This window comes from Oryzias melastigma, linkage group LG7 (assembly GCF_002922805.2).
Source record: "Oryzias melastigma strain HK-1 linkage group LG7, ASM292280v2, whole genome shotgun sequence".
NCBI lineage: Eukaryota > Metazoa > Chordata > Actinopteri > Beloniformes > Adrianichthyidae > Oryzias > Oryzias melastigma.
In genome coordinates, this window is record NC_050518.1 from 669,409 (window position 1) to 681,808 (window position 12,400).

The 12,400-nt window shown below is 38.6% G+C and overlaps 1 protein-coding gene across 3 annotated transcripts in view; it reads right to left on the minus strand.

Moving 5' to 3' along the window:
* Positions 1 to 602: 602 nt before the first annotated feature.
* The window catches only part of gata5 (GATA binding protein 5), a 14,602-nt gene continuing 2,804 nt past the window's right edge, over positions 603 to 12,400 (minus strand). Inside the window, exons 3-7 of one of the 3 annotated variants that reach the window (XM_036212630.1) lie at positions 9,965 to 10,134; positions 4,764 to 4,889; positions 4,502 to 4,586; positions 4,303 to 4,430; positions 603 to 2,365 (exon numbers count right to left, since the gene is read on the minus strand). In XM_036212630.1, the coding sequence (XP_036068523.1) occupies positions 2,246 to 2,365; positions 4,303 to 4,430; positions 4,502 to 4,586; positions 4,764 to 4,889; positions 9,965 to 10,134 (629 nt within the window). In that variant the 3' untranslated portion in view covers positions 603 to 2,245. Of the gene's footprint in view, positions 2,366 to 4,302; positions 4,431 to 4,501; positions 4,587 to 4,763; positions 4,893 to 9,964; positions 10,135 to 12,400 lie in introns of all 3 variants that reach the window. The other 2 variants (XM_036212631.1, XM_024292141.2) reach the window with 2 other exon arrangements.

Sequence of the window (12,400 nt, forward strand, 5' to 3'; positions counted from 1 at the left end):
TGTCTTGTTTGTAAATGTTTTGTAGTAAAAGGATGGAGTGTCTACTAATTCCATAGGCAGAGCTGGACATTTTTCCATCGTGGTTCGAGCTCATTTTAGTTTTGGCATCTTCAAAGTTCAGCTCCTGGAACTCAGAATCGGTCCGCTTCACTCTTCAGTTTTCTCCTCAGAGAAAACTCCTCAGAGTGCCGTGTGCAAAAACAAATCAAACCAAACATAGATGTGAAATTTATCAGAATTTGGAGCCGAGCCTGGAGGAATTTCTTAGTGTTTTAGCAAACAGAAGGCAGTTTTTCCTTCACTTAGACAACCTTCTTTTGAGCAAAAGTCGAACACATGCATCATGTGACTTAATGAAAAGTGAACAGTGAAACCCTGTCCCGACCTGAACACTCACCAGTTATAAATATTTGTTTAGTACAAAAACATTTGTTGCTGTGCAACTGTCAATAGCTCGATGTTACCTGTTAAAGCATTGAAATGATTGGTTGTTTGAAAAAACGTGTGATTAGAAACAAGTTGAAACAAAAAACCCTGTTAAGATTGCTTGGTAAATGCAGTAAAATATCATTTTCTGATGAACACCAACAGTTCAGGTTGAGGGAAAATCCTTTACGACTAATTTTAATTGTTTATGAACATTTCCACAGGACCCTGAAAAGCACCTTAAAAGAGAAACAAACAATAACAAAAAAAACATATTACATTTTAAAAATAAAATAAAAAACTTTTTGAAAAACACAAGTAATTTCCATAAATCAAAATAAATTAAAAAAGAAAAGAAAACAAGGAACCAGAAAAGGTAGATACTATGGGATGTTACTGATTGGATGATGAAGTTTGAGTTTTGAAGAAGAGAGGAACAGAAAAATGTTCCACCTGAACTGTGATATAGATCAAACAATCATTGCACTTCTGCAGTGACTGTGGTGAGAAACTTTAATATCTTCTGTCAGAAGATATCAACAAATAGTTCATCCAACCTGTGATGCCCCACAACACCTACCTTTTAAAGTTTCTTATTTTGTTTCACTTTTAACATTTCATTTTAATCCTCGGAAATTACTTTTTTCTGAAACGTTTCCATTTTATTTCAATTTTTTTTGTATGGTTGTATCTTTTGGAATTACGTTTTGGTTTTAATTTCTAAAATGTAATGTTGAATTTCTATTATCTTTTTAGCTTTTTTAATTGTGATCTTCAATATGTTTTTGCTCATGTGATTTGGACTTCAGGGCCACCATCCATTTCTGCTTCACACACATTCAGGCTAAATCAGATTTTTGTCTTTGACCACATATAATTGGACAGAAAATTAACTTCAGGTTATGAACATTTAAGTCATTGCAGAACGATTTATAAAATTTGAATAAATTTATTAAATCTGAACAGATTCCAAAAATGTATCCAAAACAAACTGAAAAAGTCTTTAGAAATTTATGGCAATAAAATTCCCATACAAAAATGCGGATAGGATTATTCTATTAGGTTTACAATAATTTCCCGCCTCCTTCATTTCTCCACAAGTTCAGTCAGTGCACTTTCATGTCCAACGTGAGCGCGCTCGTCTCCCGGTATGTGGAATACAAACCGCTGGTCCTCATTTCAGAGCCACTTTTACAAGACGCAGTTTATGTGTGCGGTCTCGTAAAAATAAATGTAATCTAAGCTTCTTCGACGCATACAGAGCAACAGCCCTTGGCTGAGGGGAGCAGGGGTTTATAACAGGCTGCTTTTAGTGTCAACAATGACTTTTAACTGTCCTTATCTCAACATAAATAATGTGCCAATAAAAGTTAATCATCTACATGTCGGTAATGAGACCAGTTCAACAGCCATAAAAAAGGGATTTTTGATGATTTTTTCTTTTGAGTCTTGTTCTACAACAACAGCATGTCGGGGAATTGTTGGTGAAAACAGTCAGGGTGAAATCCAGCAGCAGAAAACCTTTATGAGCTATTGTGACTGGTTACTGTACCCTTATCTCTTCAAATTCCACTCCACGGTCCTTATGTTTCTCCAAAACACGCCTTTGGCAGTAGGTAGTTGTTGTGATTTTGAGGAAACGTGGTTCGTTAAATGGACCAATCGCTATGAAACACTGTGTGTGTGTTTGCGTTCTTCTCCGAGAGCAGCACTCACAGCAAAAAAACCCACAGAACAAGTCCTCAAATCCTGTCCTTGCCATTTTTCCCGCTTTGAATGCCACTCCAACAGGGTTCTTCCCGGTTGAGTCCAGTCCTGCTCATGCCTGAGACAGAGCGCACCAGGAATTATGTGGAGCCATGGAGGTGGGGGTAAAGGGGTAATCCTCGTATTTAATGTCCACGTGTCCGGGTCCTGTGCTGTCCAGCTGAGAGGCCGTCTGTGGAGAAGAAGACGTGAGATCTTTGTGAATGCCTTCTTTAACAGCGTGAGGAATTCAATCAATGACATCATTAAACAAAAACAAAAGTCAAGGAAGGATAAGAATGTCCTTCCTTACACAAATTAGAAAACAAAAACCAAGATAGTTATAAGTGATAAGAAATCAGCCAATAGAACTAGCAGAATTTGTCTGGGTGACATTTTTTTAAATTAAGTTGTGATTTCCTGTCTTTTCATCTTGAAATTAGCTATAAACACTCAGAGTTAGATATATTGATCTGATAATTGCAATTTTGATGTCTTAAAATAAGAGTCTATTGCTAAAAAAAAAAAGTTTTAAGTACATTTATATACAGTCATGTGAAAAAATTAGGACACCCTGTAAAAGCCTGGAAAATGTCCCTCCCTATGTACTATTTAAAAGTGCTACAGCAGCCAACTCTCCCTACTTCTAGACCAATTTAAATAGAATTTCACATTTAAAGATAAAACTGTCAAAATATATTTATAATTATACATAAAAATTATGTTTTCAAGATTAAATGACTCAATAAGACATTTAAATGGCTCAGCAAATTCTTCCCTCTTATTGAGAAGTTATTGGAGAGTAATTTTTGTTTTATATCAAGTGTAAAAAGATATTTTGTCAATGAAGTAGTCAAAGATGCTTCTTTTTTGTGATTTTTTTGACTGTAAACACACCATAAACTGAATCTTAAGAAAATAGAAAACACCCTTTTCTCATTCCTTGTTCAATAGCAAAAGGATCTTAATTCAAGAAAACAATGTCTTAGTGAGTAGATTTTTTTTTTATTAGAATAAGACTTCAGAATAAGAGCTCTTTTTTATGCCTTTGGCAGAATTTTTTTAAATAAAATGTGTCAAGATAGTACAAACTTTTGGCTAAATTCTAAAATTCCTATTTCTACAGATGATGATGTTTTATAAATATGATTTCATCTCATAAAAAAGTTCAAACCTTCCTGACAGTTGATGAAAAAACATTGTAAACTGGTCTTATTGAAGACTAACTTCTACTTTTGCCCATTTTTCACTCACAGACGACCCAGATCCACATCCAAGGCGGTTGTGACAAAGGCTTTGGGTCATTAAACATAAAAAAGGCCAATAAAATCCAAATGTTGACTAGAACATTCCAGAAGCTCCATCCTGCAGAACCAAAGTGCTCCTGAGTCAGAGCTCGTGAACGGATGGAGGATGTTCTCCTCTTCTAGGAAATAACTGAATTCAATATAAGGTTGTCCAGATTCTGGGGCTGCAAAGAAACCCGAACCATCACATTACCACCACCATGCCAGACTGTTATGCTTCTAAAGAGACAAAAGAACTTTTGTCCAAAACCTTTTGGAGATAATCCAGATGTTTTTGTGTTCTTGCTCCTTAAACTCTCCTGTGGATCCATGTTTGTCTCTTTCTGACTGTTGGATCGTGAACTCTGACCTGAGCTGGGTCAAGTGAGGCCTGCTCTTCTTTTCATGTCCTTCTGTTTTATTTGATGACTTCCTGGATGAATCCTTGTTGTTGTGGCTTCACTTTGGTTCTGGGAAGGTGTTCCACTTTTTTTGGTGATGGTGGTTCTAACTGTGGTTTTCCTGGAGTCCCAAAGCTGCAGAAGATCCATCAGATCTGACAGGGATCAGCTGGAGAAACTGAACTCAGAGCTTTTCTTAATTCTAGTTTAGTCATGACTTTGATTTAAAGTCTAAGTCATGATTTGAATCAACAAATGAAGAACCAGTTGTCTTGGATGACATCGTCTGGTTGATGTAGATGAGAACTTTTTTGCAGAAACTGTGTTAAACTAATGACTGTACATCTAAGATGCCAGCTGCTCTGTGATAGCTGCTGTTGTCATGGTGATGGTTCATGAGGAGGCATACTCTCCTCTTCCCTGGTGTCCCATGGACAGATTACCTGAGTCCCCGACGTGACGGTCTGTCCTGCATAGGGTGATGGAGCCAGGTTGGGTTCACTCTTAACGGTGGAGGCGTGTTCTGAAACTGAGAGGGAGGATGGGGAGCCGGAGTCAGAGGTGAGGGGTCCTAAAATATTCAAAATGTACTCTGTAAATGTTCTGACCGTCATGTGAAACTAGAAGAAGCTTTTCACCTACCTGCAGATGTTTTGTTTTTGGGGAGTTTGGGTTTACGCTTCCTGGTCTGAATGCTCTCCTTCTTCATGGCCAGAGGTCTGGGCACCTGGTGGGAGGGGAGCAGCACAGATTAGCCCAGCTGACCTCCCGGTCCCACAACAGGAGCCTCTGTGTTCTGACAACCCGCACGAGCCCTCCTGCTACACTGATAAGGATGCCCACAGCGTCCTTGGAGCGGTTCTGCACTACCCAAACAATCACCTGCTCTCAGAGAAGGACCTACCCCGTGCAGCTTCATGTAAAGGCCGCAGGCGTTGCAGACGGGCTCCCCCTCGGCGTTGCGCCTCCACAGCGTGGTGGTGCTGGTGTGACAGTTGGTGCAGCACAGGCCGGCCCGGCGGGACGTGCTCTGCTGAAGATCAGAACAGGAGTCTGTCAGCTTTTAACATCTTAAGATAACCTGTTTCTTCAGGAGATTGTCACTGTCCATCCATCCATTTTCTTGACCGCTTCGTCCCTTTCGGGGTCGCGGGGGTGCCGGAGCCTATCCCGGCTACTGAAGGGCGAAGGCGGGGTACACCCTGGACAGGTCGCCAGTCCGTCGCAGGGCCCCAATCACACACACATCCACTCTCACATTCACACCTAGGGACAATTTAGAGTCACCAATCAACCTATGAAGCATGTTTTTGGAGGGTGGGAGGAAGCCGGAGTCCCCGGTGAAAACCCACGCATGCACGGGGAGAACATGCAAACTCCACACAGAAAGGTCCCAGCCGGGAGTCGAACCGGGGCCTTCTCGCTGTGAGGCGAGAGCGCTAACCACTTGCGCCACCGTGCAGCCCATTGTCACTGTCACAACATGGAAATAAAGCGGTCCTCTTTTTACTGTGTCTCTTCATTTCCATCTGTAAATTATCAGCTTTAATAGAGTCCTAAACTTCCTTCCATCCAGGCTTTAGTGATCTATAAATCTTTGTCTAACTGTCAGTAACTTCATTTATTTCTGTATTTGATAACAAAATAGTTTCTTCTTTTAGATTTAGGGCTGCAAAAATGAAAAATAAAGCTGCAAATATTGCAAAATTTAACAAAACTTTAAATTTGAATTTCTTGAATTTGAAAAAAAAAAACCTGAGGACGTTTCCATCCCACTAAGAGTTTATGGAGGATTTTGTTACCACTGTTCTGATAGAGATGCTGTAAAAGCAAGCCAGACCATCATTGTTACACCACCGTGCCTCACTGTTTCCTTTGATGTTTTTTCTGCAAACGTATTCTTTTTTCTTGGCAAAATTCAAACAAAGTTCTGAGTCAAACATCTCCACTTTGGTTCTATAGCTTGAAGGATTACTGCAAAAACGCAAAATCTCACCAAGTGTTTTTGTCAAGTTTGTAGTTTAAATGTCTTATTAAAGCTCGTTTAATACAAAAATAGCTTCATAAAAACTTTTCAATAAAATGTAATGATTTGTTTTAAGATAATTCATCTCAATGCCTTTTTAAGTCATTTGATCTTGAAAACATACATTTTTTTTAGGAAATTCTGTAATAGAACAATTGTATTTTTACTTTATAAAGTATTTTTAAGCAGGAGTTGTATTTGTGAGGAGTGAATGTTGTTTCAAAAAACAGACTTGATTGATAAAGGAAAAACTGGACTTATAACACATTTAAAATGTATTTAACTACGGCATCAGAATATTAACATACATTTACATTCTTTAAACATGGAATTATTGCTGTACTTTAATAAATAAGAAACTCTGGACTGTTGCAGTGCTCAAATTGGATATCTTTGGAGGGTAAAATATATTTTTAAAGATCTAAAACTATTTTTTGAGCAATACACGTATTTTAAAATATTATATTTCCTATTACCAGAGCAATATATTTAATATGCGTCTTCATAGCTAATTTCAAAGTTGAATTTTTCTAAAAAAGGCAAAATATAACATTTCAAGACACATTCTATCAGTTCCTTTGGTAGATTTTTTCAATTATAACAATGAAAAAACATTTTATAATTTACATATCTTTTAACTTGTTTTGAGTAGGACATGTTTCCAGTGTGGGTCAGTTATTTCTGAAACCTCAAACCAGGAACCTTTTCCTGATGTCATCTCTGCAACATCTGAGGTACTAGGACAGACTGGAGGGTCAGAGCTGCAGTTTTAGTGTGATATTTCTAAATCTGAAGGAGAAATTTGGTCTCAACAAATCAGGTGGCTGTTACAAATATTGTGAAAAATCCCCAAATAATCTGTGAGACAACAAATCCACCATTGCTCTGGATTTTTTCTCTTTTGGCTTCAAAACGGAGAGACGGCTCCTCTGACCCGTTTATGGTCGGTGAATCTGCTGTCATGAGCAGCTCCTGGTTCTCCTCAGTCCTGAATGCATTTTCTGCATTAGTGTGTTTCTGTGTTTTGGAGTTAATTAAAGCGTCAGAAGCAGAGTGCCGTGTTGGAGTGAAAAGCCTCGTCTATAAACAGCCCATCCCAAGGGCAAGGTCAGCGCAGGACAAATAAAAACAGAAAAAGCCCCACCATGACGGCGGATTGTTGCAGCTGCTGTGGAGGAGCACGTTTCTGGGAAGCATGCAGCTGTGAAACCTTCAGTGTGACCATAAACAGGACTCAACAACAAGCTTTACCTTGTTTCCTTCTCATCAAGTGTTCCCACATTTAACGACGGAAATCTGTCCTGCTTTTCACGCAAAAGACAAACTCTCTCTGCAAAAACACTGTTATTATTGACCATTTCATTACATTTTGGTACAAATTTAATTAAAAAAACAACATTTCTGCCATCACTTTTGTTTTTTCTTACATCTTATTTTAGACATTTAGTTTTATGTTAATGTAATGTAAATAAAGGAAGTCTTAAAGGGTTTTGGGGGTTTTACTGTGACATTGTTCTGATGATGGAGGACACGTGAAAGGAAAATTTGGCTAGTATTTTTTTATTCAAGTTGTTGTGAATCAGGAGAAGAGGGGAAAAGGCCGTTTGAAAAGCTAGTAGGTGTGATGTAGGACCTGCTACAGCAAGTCACAAGCTTCCTGCTCTGCTCCAAACTGAAACATTCACTCACAGAAAACAGATCCATGAAGGTTTTTGTTTTCCTTGTCCGAGCTGACATCTGCATCCTAACTGTCCGGCTGAACAGCTACGATATCCCTCGCCATTTTTGTTGCACCTATAATGTTAGGTGAGGGATGTATGGAGCCAGTGAGAGAGTGTAAACAAAGCGATGATGGGAAATGGAGACGGGCTTACTTGCCAACAACAGTCCCGCCCACAAATTAGAGGTTTCTGTTGCTCTGCAGAAACTATGTCCAAGAAAACAACAGTTTTTTTTTTATTTTATTTTGGTTAAAATGCTGTAATCATAATTAAAAGACCACTGGAAACACTTTTAAAATAGATCAAAAGATGATCTGCATGGGACTTTAAATAACAACATAATGTCAAAGCGTTCCCACTGGTCTTTTAATTATTATTATGTGCATTTCAGGATTGATTTTAAAGTTCTTAATGGTTTATAAATGTTTTTATGGTCTTGGACCTTCTTATCTAGGTAACTTTCTTTTTAAAGATGAACCTACGGTTCATCCTCCAGCACTGGTTCCTATGGTGAGGACCAAAACACAGACTTTGTTCCATCATTGCGGTCCTCGTCTGGGGAACAGCCTACCAGAGAGCCTCAGAGCTGCAGAGACCATGGAGGTTTTTAAGGAGAGGAAAAAGTACCACCTTTTTTAATCTGGCTTTTACATGACTTTTGTAATTGTTTCATTTTATCCATTTTTTTTATTTAGTTGTTCTTTAATTTGAACCATTTACAGTTGATTTATATTTTATTTTTATTTATCTTTTTATGGTTTATTTTAAGCAATCAAAGCAAGATTAATGCATGTGCAATACAATCAACCGATGTTTACATCTATACAAAGATACGTCAGACATAAAGTCATCCAATATAGATTGCTTGAAAGAGAGTGGGAGGAAGGGAATTTATATAATCCCACCCTGGATAATTTATATACACAGTTATTCTTTTAAAATACCACCCATTTTTTAATCTTCACATTATTTGTGTGAAATGTTTGTTTTAATCATTTTTATTGCTTGTGTTTAACTCCAGTGCTTCCTCACTGGGATCCTCTGTTCTGGGGCGGTACTGGTTCTGCCTGTTGCTGCGGTGTTTATTCTCAGTGAAGCGGCTGAAATCTCCCGCTCTGTGGTCTGATAGCTGTAGAGTGGGTCCTGCGCTGCTCTGTGCTGGGCGGACGTTGTGCCGATGACCCCTGGGGTCGGGCTGGGCCTTAGAGGGATCCCATTTAGACCGTTTCTGCACAGCAGTACCGAGCCAGACTGTTTCCTTAAAGTTGCAGTTCTTATAAGTCTCTGTTCAGTTTTGTTATGAGGGAGAACTGGGTGGGTGGAGGGAGGGAGGGTTTTAATTTTGTGAAAATATGTCCTGTTTTTTGTGTGTGTTTGTTTTTAAACACTAGGTATTTTATTTTCTTTTATCTAAAGTGCTTTGTGTTTTACATGAACAAAAGGCGCCATACAAATAAACAAAGTTTGAAGTTTAAGCCTCGGCTTATTTCCCAGTATCCATCTGTTTACATTCTCTCTATCTAGCTTACAACCCCCCACATCCCCAGCCTAACATTTTTGGTGCAACAAAAATGGTGAGCAATATTGGAGCAATCCACCCGTACAATTTTGATTAAGATTTCAGCTCAGATGAGGAAAAAAAAGATGTTCTTGTATCTATTTGTCTGCTGTGGATGCATCAGAATAAAGTGGAGACTGTGCCCCGCCCATTTCAGATTATATGTCAAAACTGAGAGCTTTTTTTTACATTTGCTCCTGATTCACCACAATTTGAATAAAAAATATTAAGAAATACAGTTTTGATCTTAAATTCTTCCGTGTACGTCCTCCATCCTAAGCTCTCTCAAGTCCTGAACCACTCCAGGGTTCTCTCATCCGAACCACAGCTCCTCTTCTCTATCCGTCATAGATGTTCTCTAGATCTACAGAGACACAAAGCAGCTCTGTCTGATCTTCTCTTCAAAGCAACTCTTGGATCTTTGTTTTTTTTTTTCTCTGCATGAAACCAAACTGTTGTTTACAAATGTTCACTTCTGACCTCAGCTGAGCTTCCTCTATTCTTTCCAGTAACTTCATTGTGACTCATCAGCTTTATTCCTCTGGAGTTTCCACAACTCTGCAGGTCTTCTTTCACTTCTTCACTCCGTAAATGAACTTTTTTTTCAATGTTTCTTCCATCATTCTTTTGGCTCACAGAATTCCCTCCAAAACTTCAATTTTTTTTTTTTTTACACTCAAATAAACATTTTCCAGTGTTTGACGTCTTTCTACAGTATTTTCAGTGACAGTAGTTCGGGTCAGAAACCTGAGTAGGAAGTTCAGTTAGAAAACGGACCCACGGATCAATGGAGGTCTTACCAGTCGCTTCTGTGGTTTGATGAGCGGCCTGTTGATGCCGTTCATCTTGTGATAGAGGCCGCAGGCGTTGCACAGGTAGTGGCCGGTGCCGTCCCTGCGCCACAGCGGCGTGGACACGGAGCCGCAGTTGACACACTCCCTGCCCTCGGTGGGCATGTCGTCCATGAGGTCTGAGCGGCAGAACAGAAATGGTTTCTTCGTTTCATCATCACTGTTGCTATGGATACCAAATCATCTTTTCTGTCTTCTTCCTCTCAACCTCTACGATAGATTAGGTCGTGGATTTTCTTTTTTGGGGGGGAGGTGATAAATGGTCAGCTGAGGAATGTAACCCCACGCTCCTTCCCCTCCTCTGGCTGTGATGAAGTGAGATCAGACCCCTGAGAGTGAGTCAGCGGGAAGACAGAGGACGGGAGGACCCCCCCACCACCACCACCACAACCCCCCACCCCCATTCATCCATCAGGACTCTGACACCCGACGGACTCCTGGAATCAACCAGTTCAGACAGACGGGCCTCCAGGACCCGACGCCTGTTTTGTTCTTTTTTTTTTTATTCTTTTTTTGACCATATAAATATTTTTAAGATCTGAGGGATCAGCAGAATTAATCTAAAATAAATTATTAAAAAAAGAATAAATAAAACAACAAATTTTGGACAAAATTTTGTTTTAACCCAGAAGAATCCAAGAACATTTTTCTTTTTAATTTTTAAAGTCAACTTGAGTATTTGTTTTTTGTTTGTTTATTTTGGGTGGCAGCAATGAACAGCAGCCAAAAAGTGATTAAGACGTAAAAATAAAAACACAACATAAAAAAATCAAAGACAAATCCCATTCTCCAGGGTTAAGACAAATAAAAGCTTTTTTACTGAGAAAACTGGAGTCTAACCTCAAACATTTAAAATATTTTTAAGTACATTAATTTTCAAGCAAAGTCATACTTGAACAAAATGCTAAAACGTCTGATTTACTATGACCAAATTGTAAAGATGGAAAAGATCTGATTTAAAGACTCCTGAAAGCAAAACAGCATCAAGCAAAAAATAAATAAATAAATAAAACAAAAACAATGAATGAATCAAAATGAATAAAGTCTTGGGTCTGAAAAAAAAAACTAAATTAGATGTTTAAAATGTTACAACTTTAACATTTACTTTTACTGCAACTTTTTTATTTACTTATTTTATAACATATTTTATTGTTTTAGCGTGTATATATATATATATATATATATAAATATATACTGGTTTTTGTCATTTTATATTTTACATTGTAATTTTTATGTCACCTTTTTGGATTGTATGTTTTAGTATTAGAGTGTAATTGTATTTCAACATAATGAACTTTTTAAATTTTACTCATTAGTTTCAGCCCTATTACTCCAGTAAACCTGTGGGTTGTTGTAAGGTCTATGTACATGTTTCTATTAATCTTTATTAACTATAATTGTTTTTTTTGTGTTTCATTTATTTTCCTGTCACCATAACTTGTTTTTAAATGTTTAATTTTATCAAAAATGTACAAAAAATCTCAAAACAGACATAATTTACTCTTATTTTTCTTTGTATTTTTTTAGTCTGATTTGCTGCAGTTCCAGAAACAAATTTGAATTTGCTCTAAAAGGTGAGGACGGGTCAGACGGTCATGACGCCTCCCTCACGCGCGTGCGCTGTAATGTCACATCGATCCAGGTGAGAACTGCTGTGATCTTCCTTTGTGGATTGAGGCTCCAGATTAATGCGGGATTGAATTAAGTCATTATCAGATTGCTCTGTGGAGAATGTGGATTGTTTAAATGTGATCTCTACAGGCATGGAGGGGGCACGTGACCCGCGCGGGCCTCCAACAGGTCCCAATGGTGGCCTGTTTTTGTTCTTTTTTCTTCTCAGAATAAAATATTTAAAAACGAAATGAAAACAATAAAACCTAAACATTAAAAATCAGTGTGAAAACATAAACATTGTGTTTAATTGTTTTAATATAAGGGCTGCACGGTGGCGCAAGTGGTTAGCGCTCTCGCCTCACAGCGAGAAGGCCCCGGTTCGAATCCCGGCTGGGACCTTTCTGTGTGGAGTTTGCATGTTCTCCCCGTGCATGCGTGGGTTTTCACCGGGGACTCCGGCTTCCTCCCACCGTCCAAAAACATGCTTCATAGGTTGATTGGTGACTCTAAATTGTCCCTAGGTGTGAATGTGAGAGTGAATGTGTGTGTGATTGAGGCCCTGCGACAGACTGGCGACCTGTCCAGGGTGTACCCCGCCTTCGCCCTTCAGTAGCCGGGATAGGCTCCGGCACCCCCGCGACCCCGAAAGGGACGAAGCGGTCAAGAAGATGGATGGATGGATGGATGGATGTTTTAATATATTTTAAAAATCTGAAAGTTATTATTTGTTGCAATTTTTCATTTTTAAAGTTTAGGCCTACAAGCTTAACT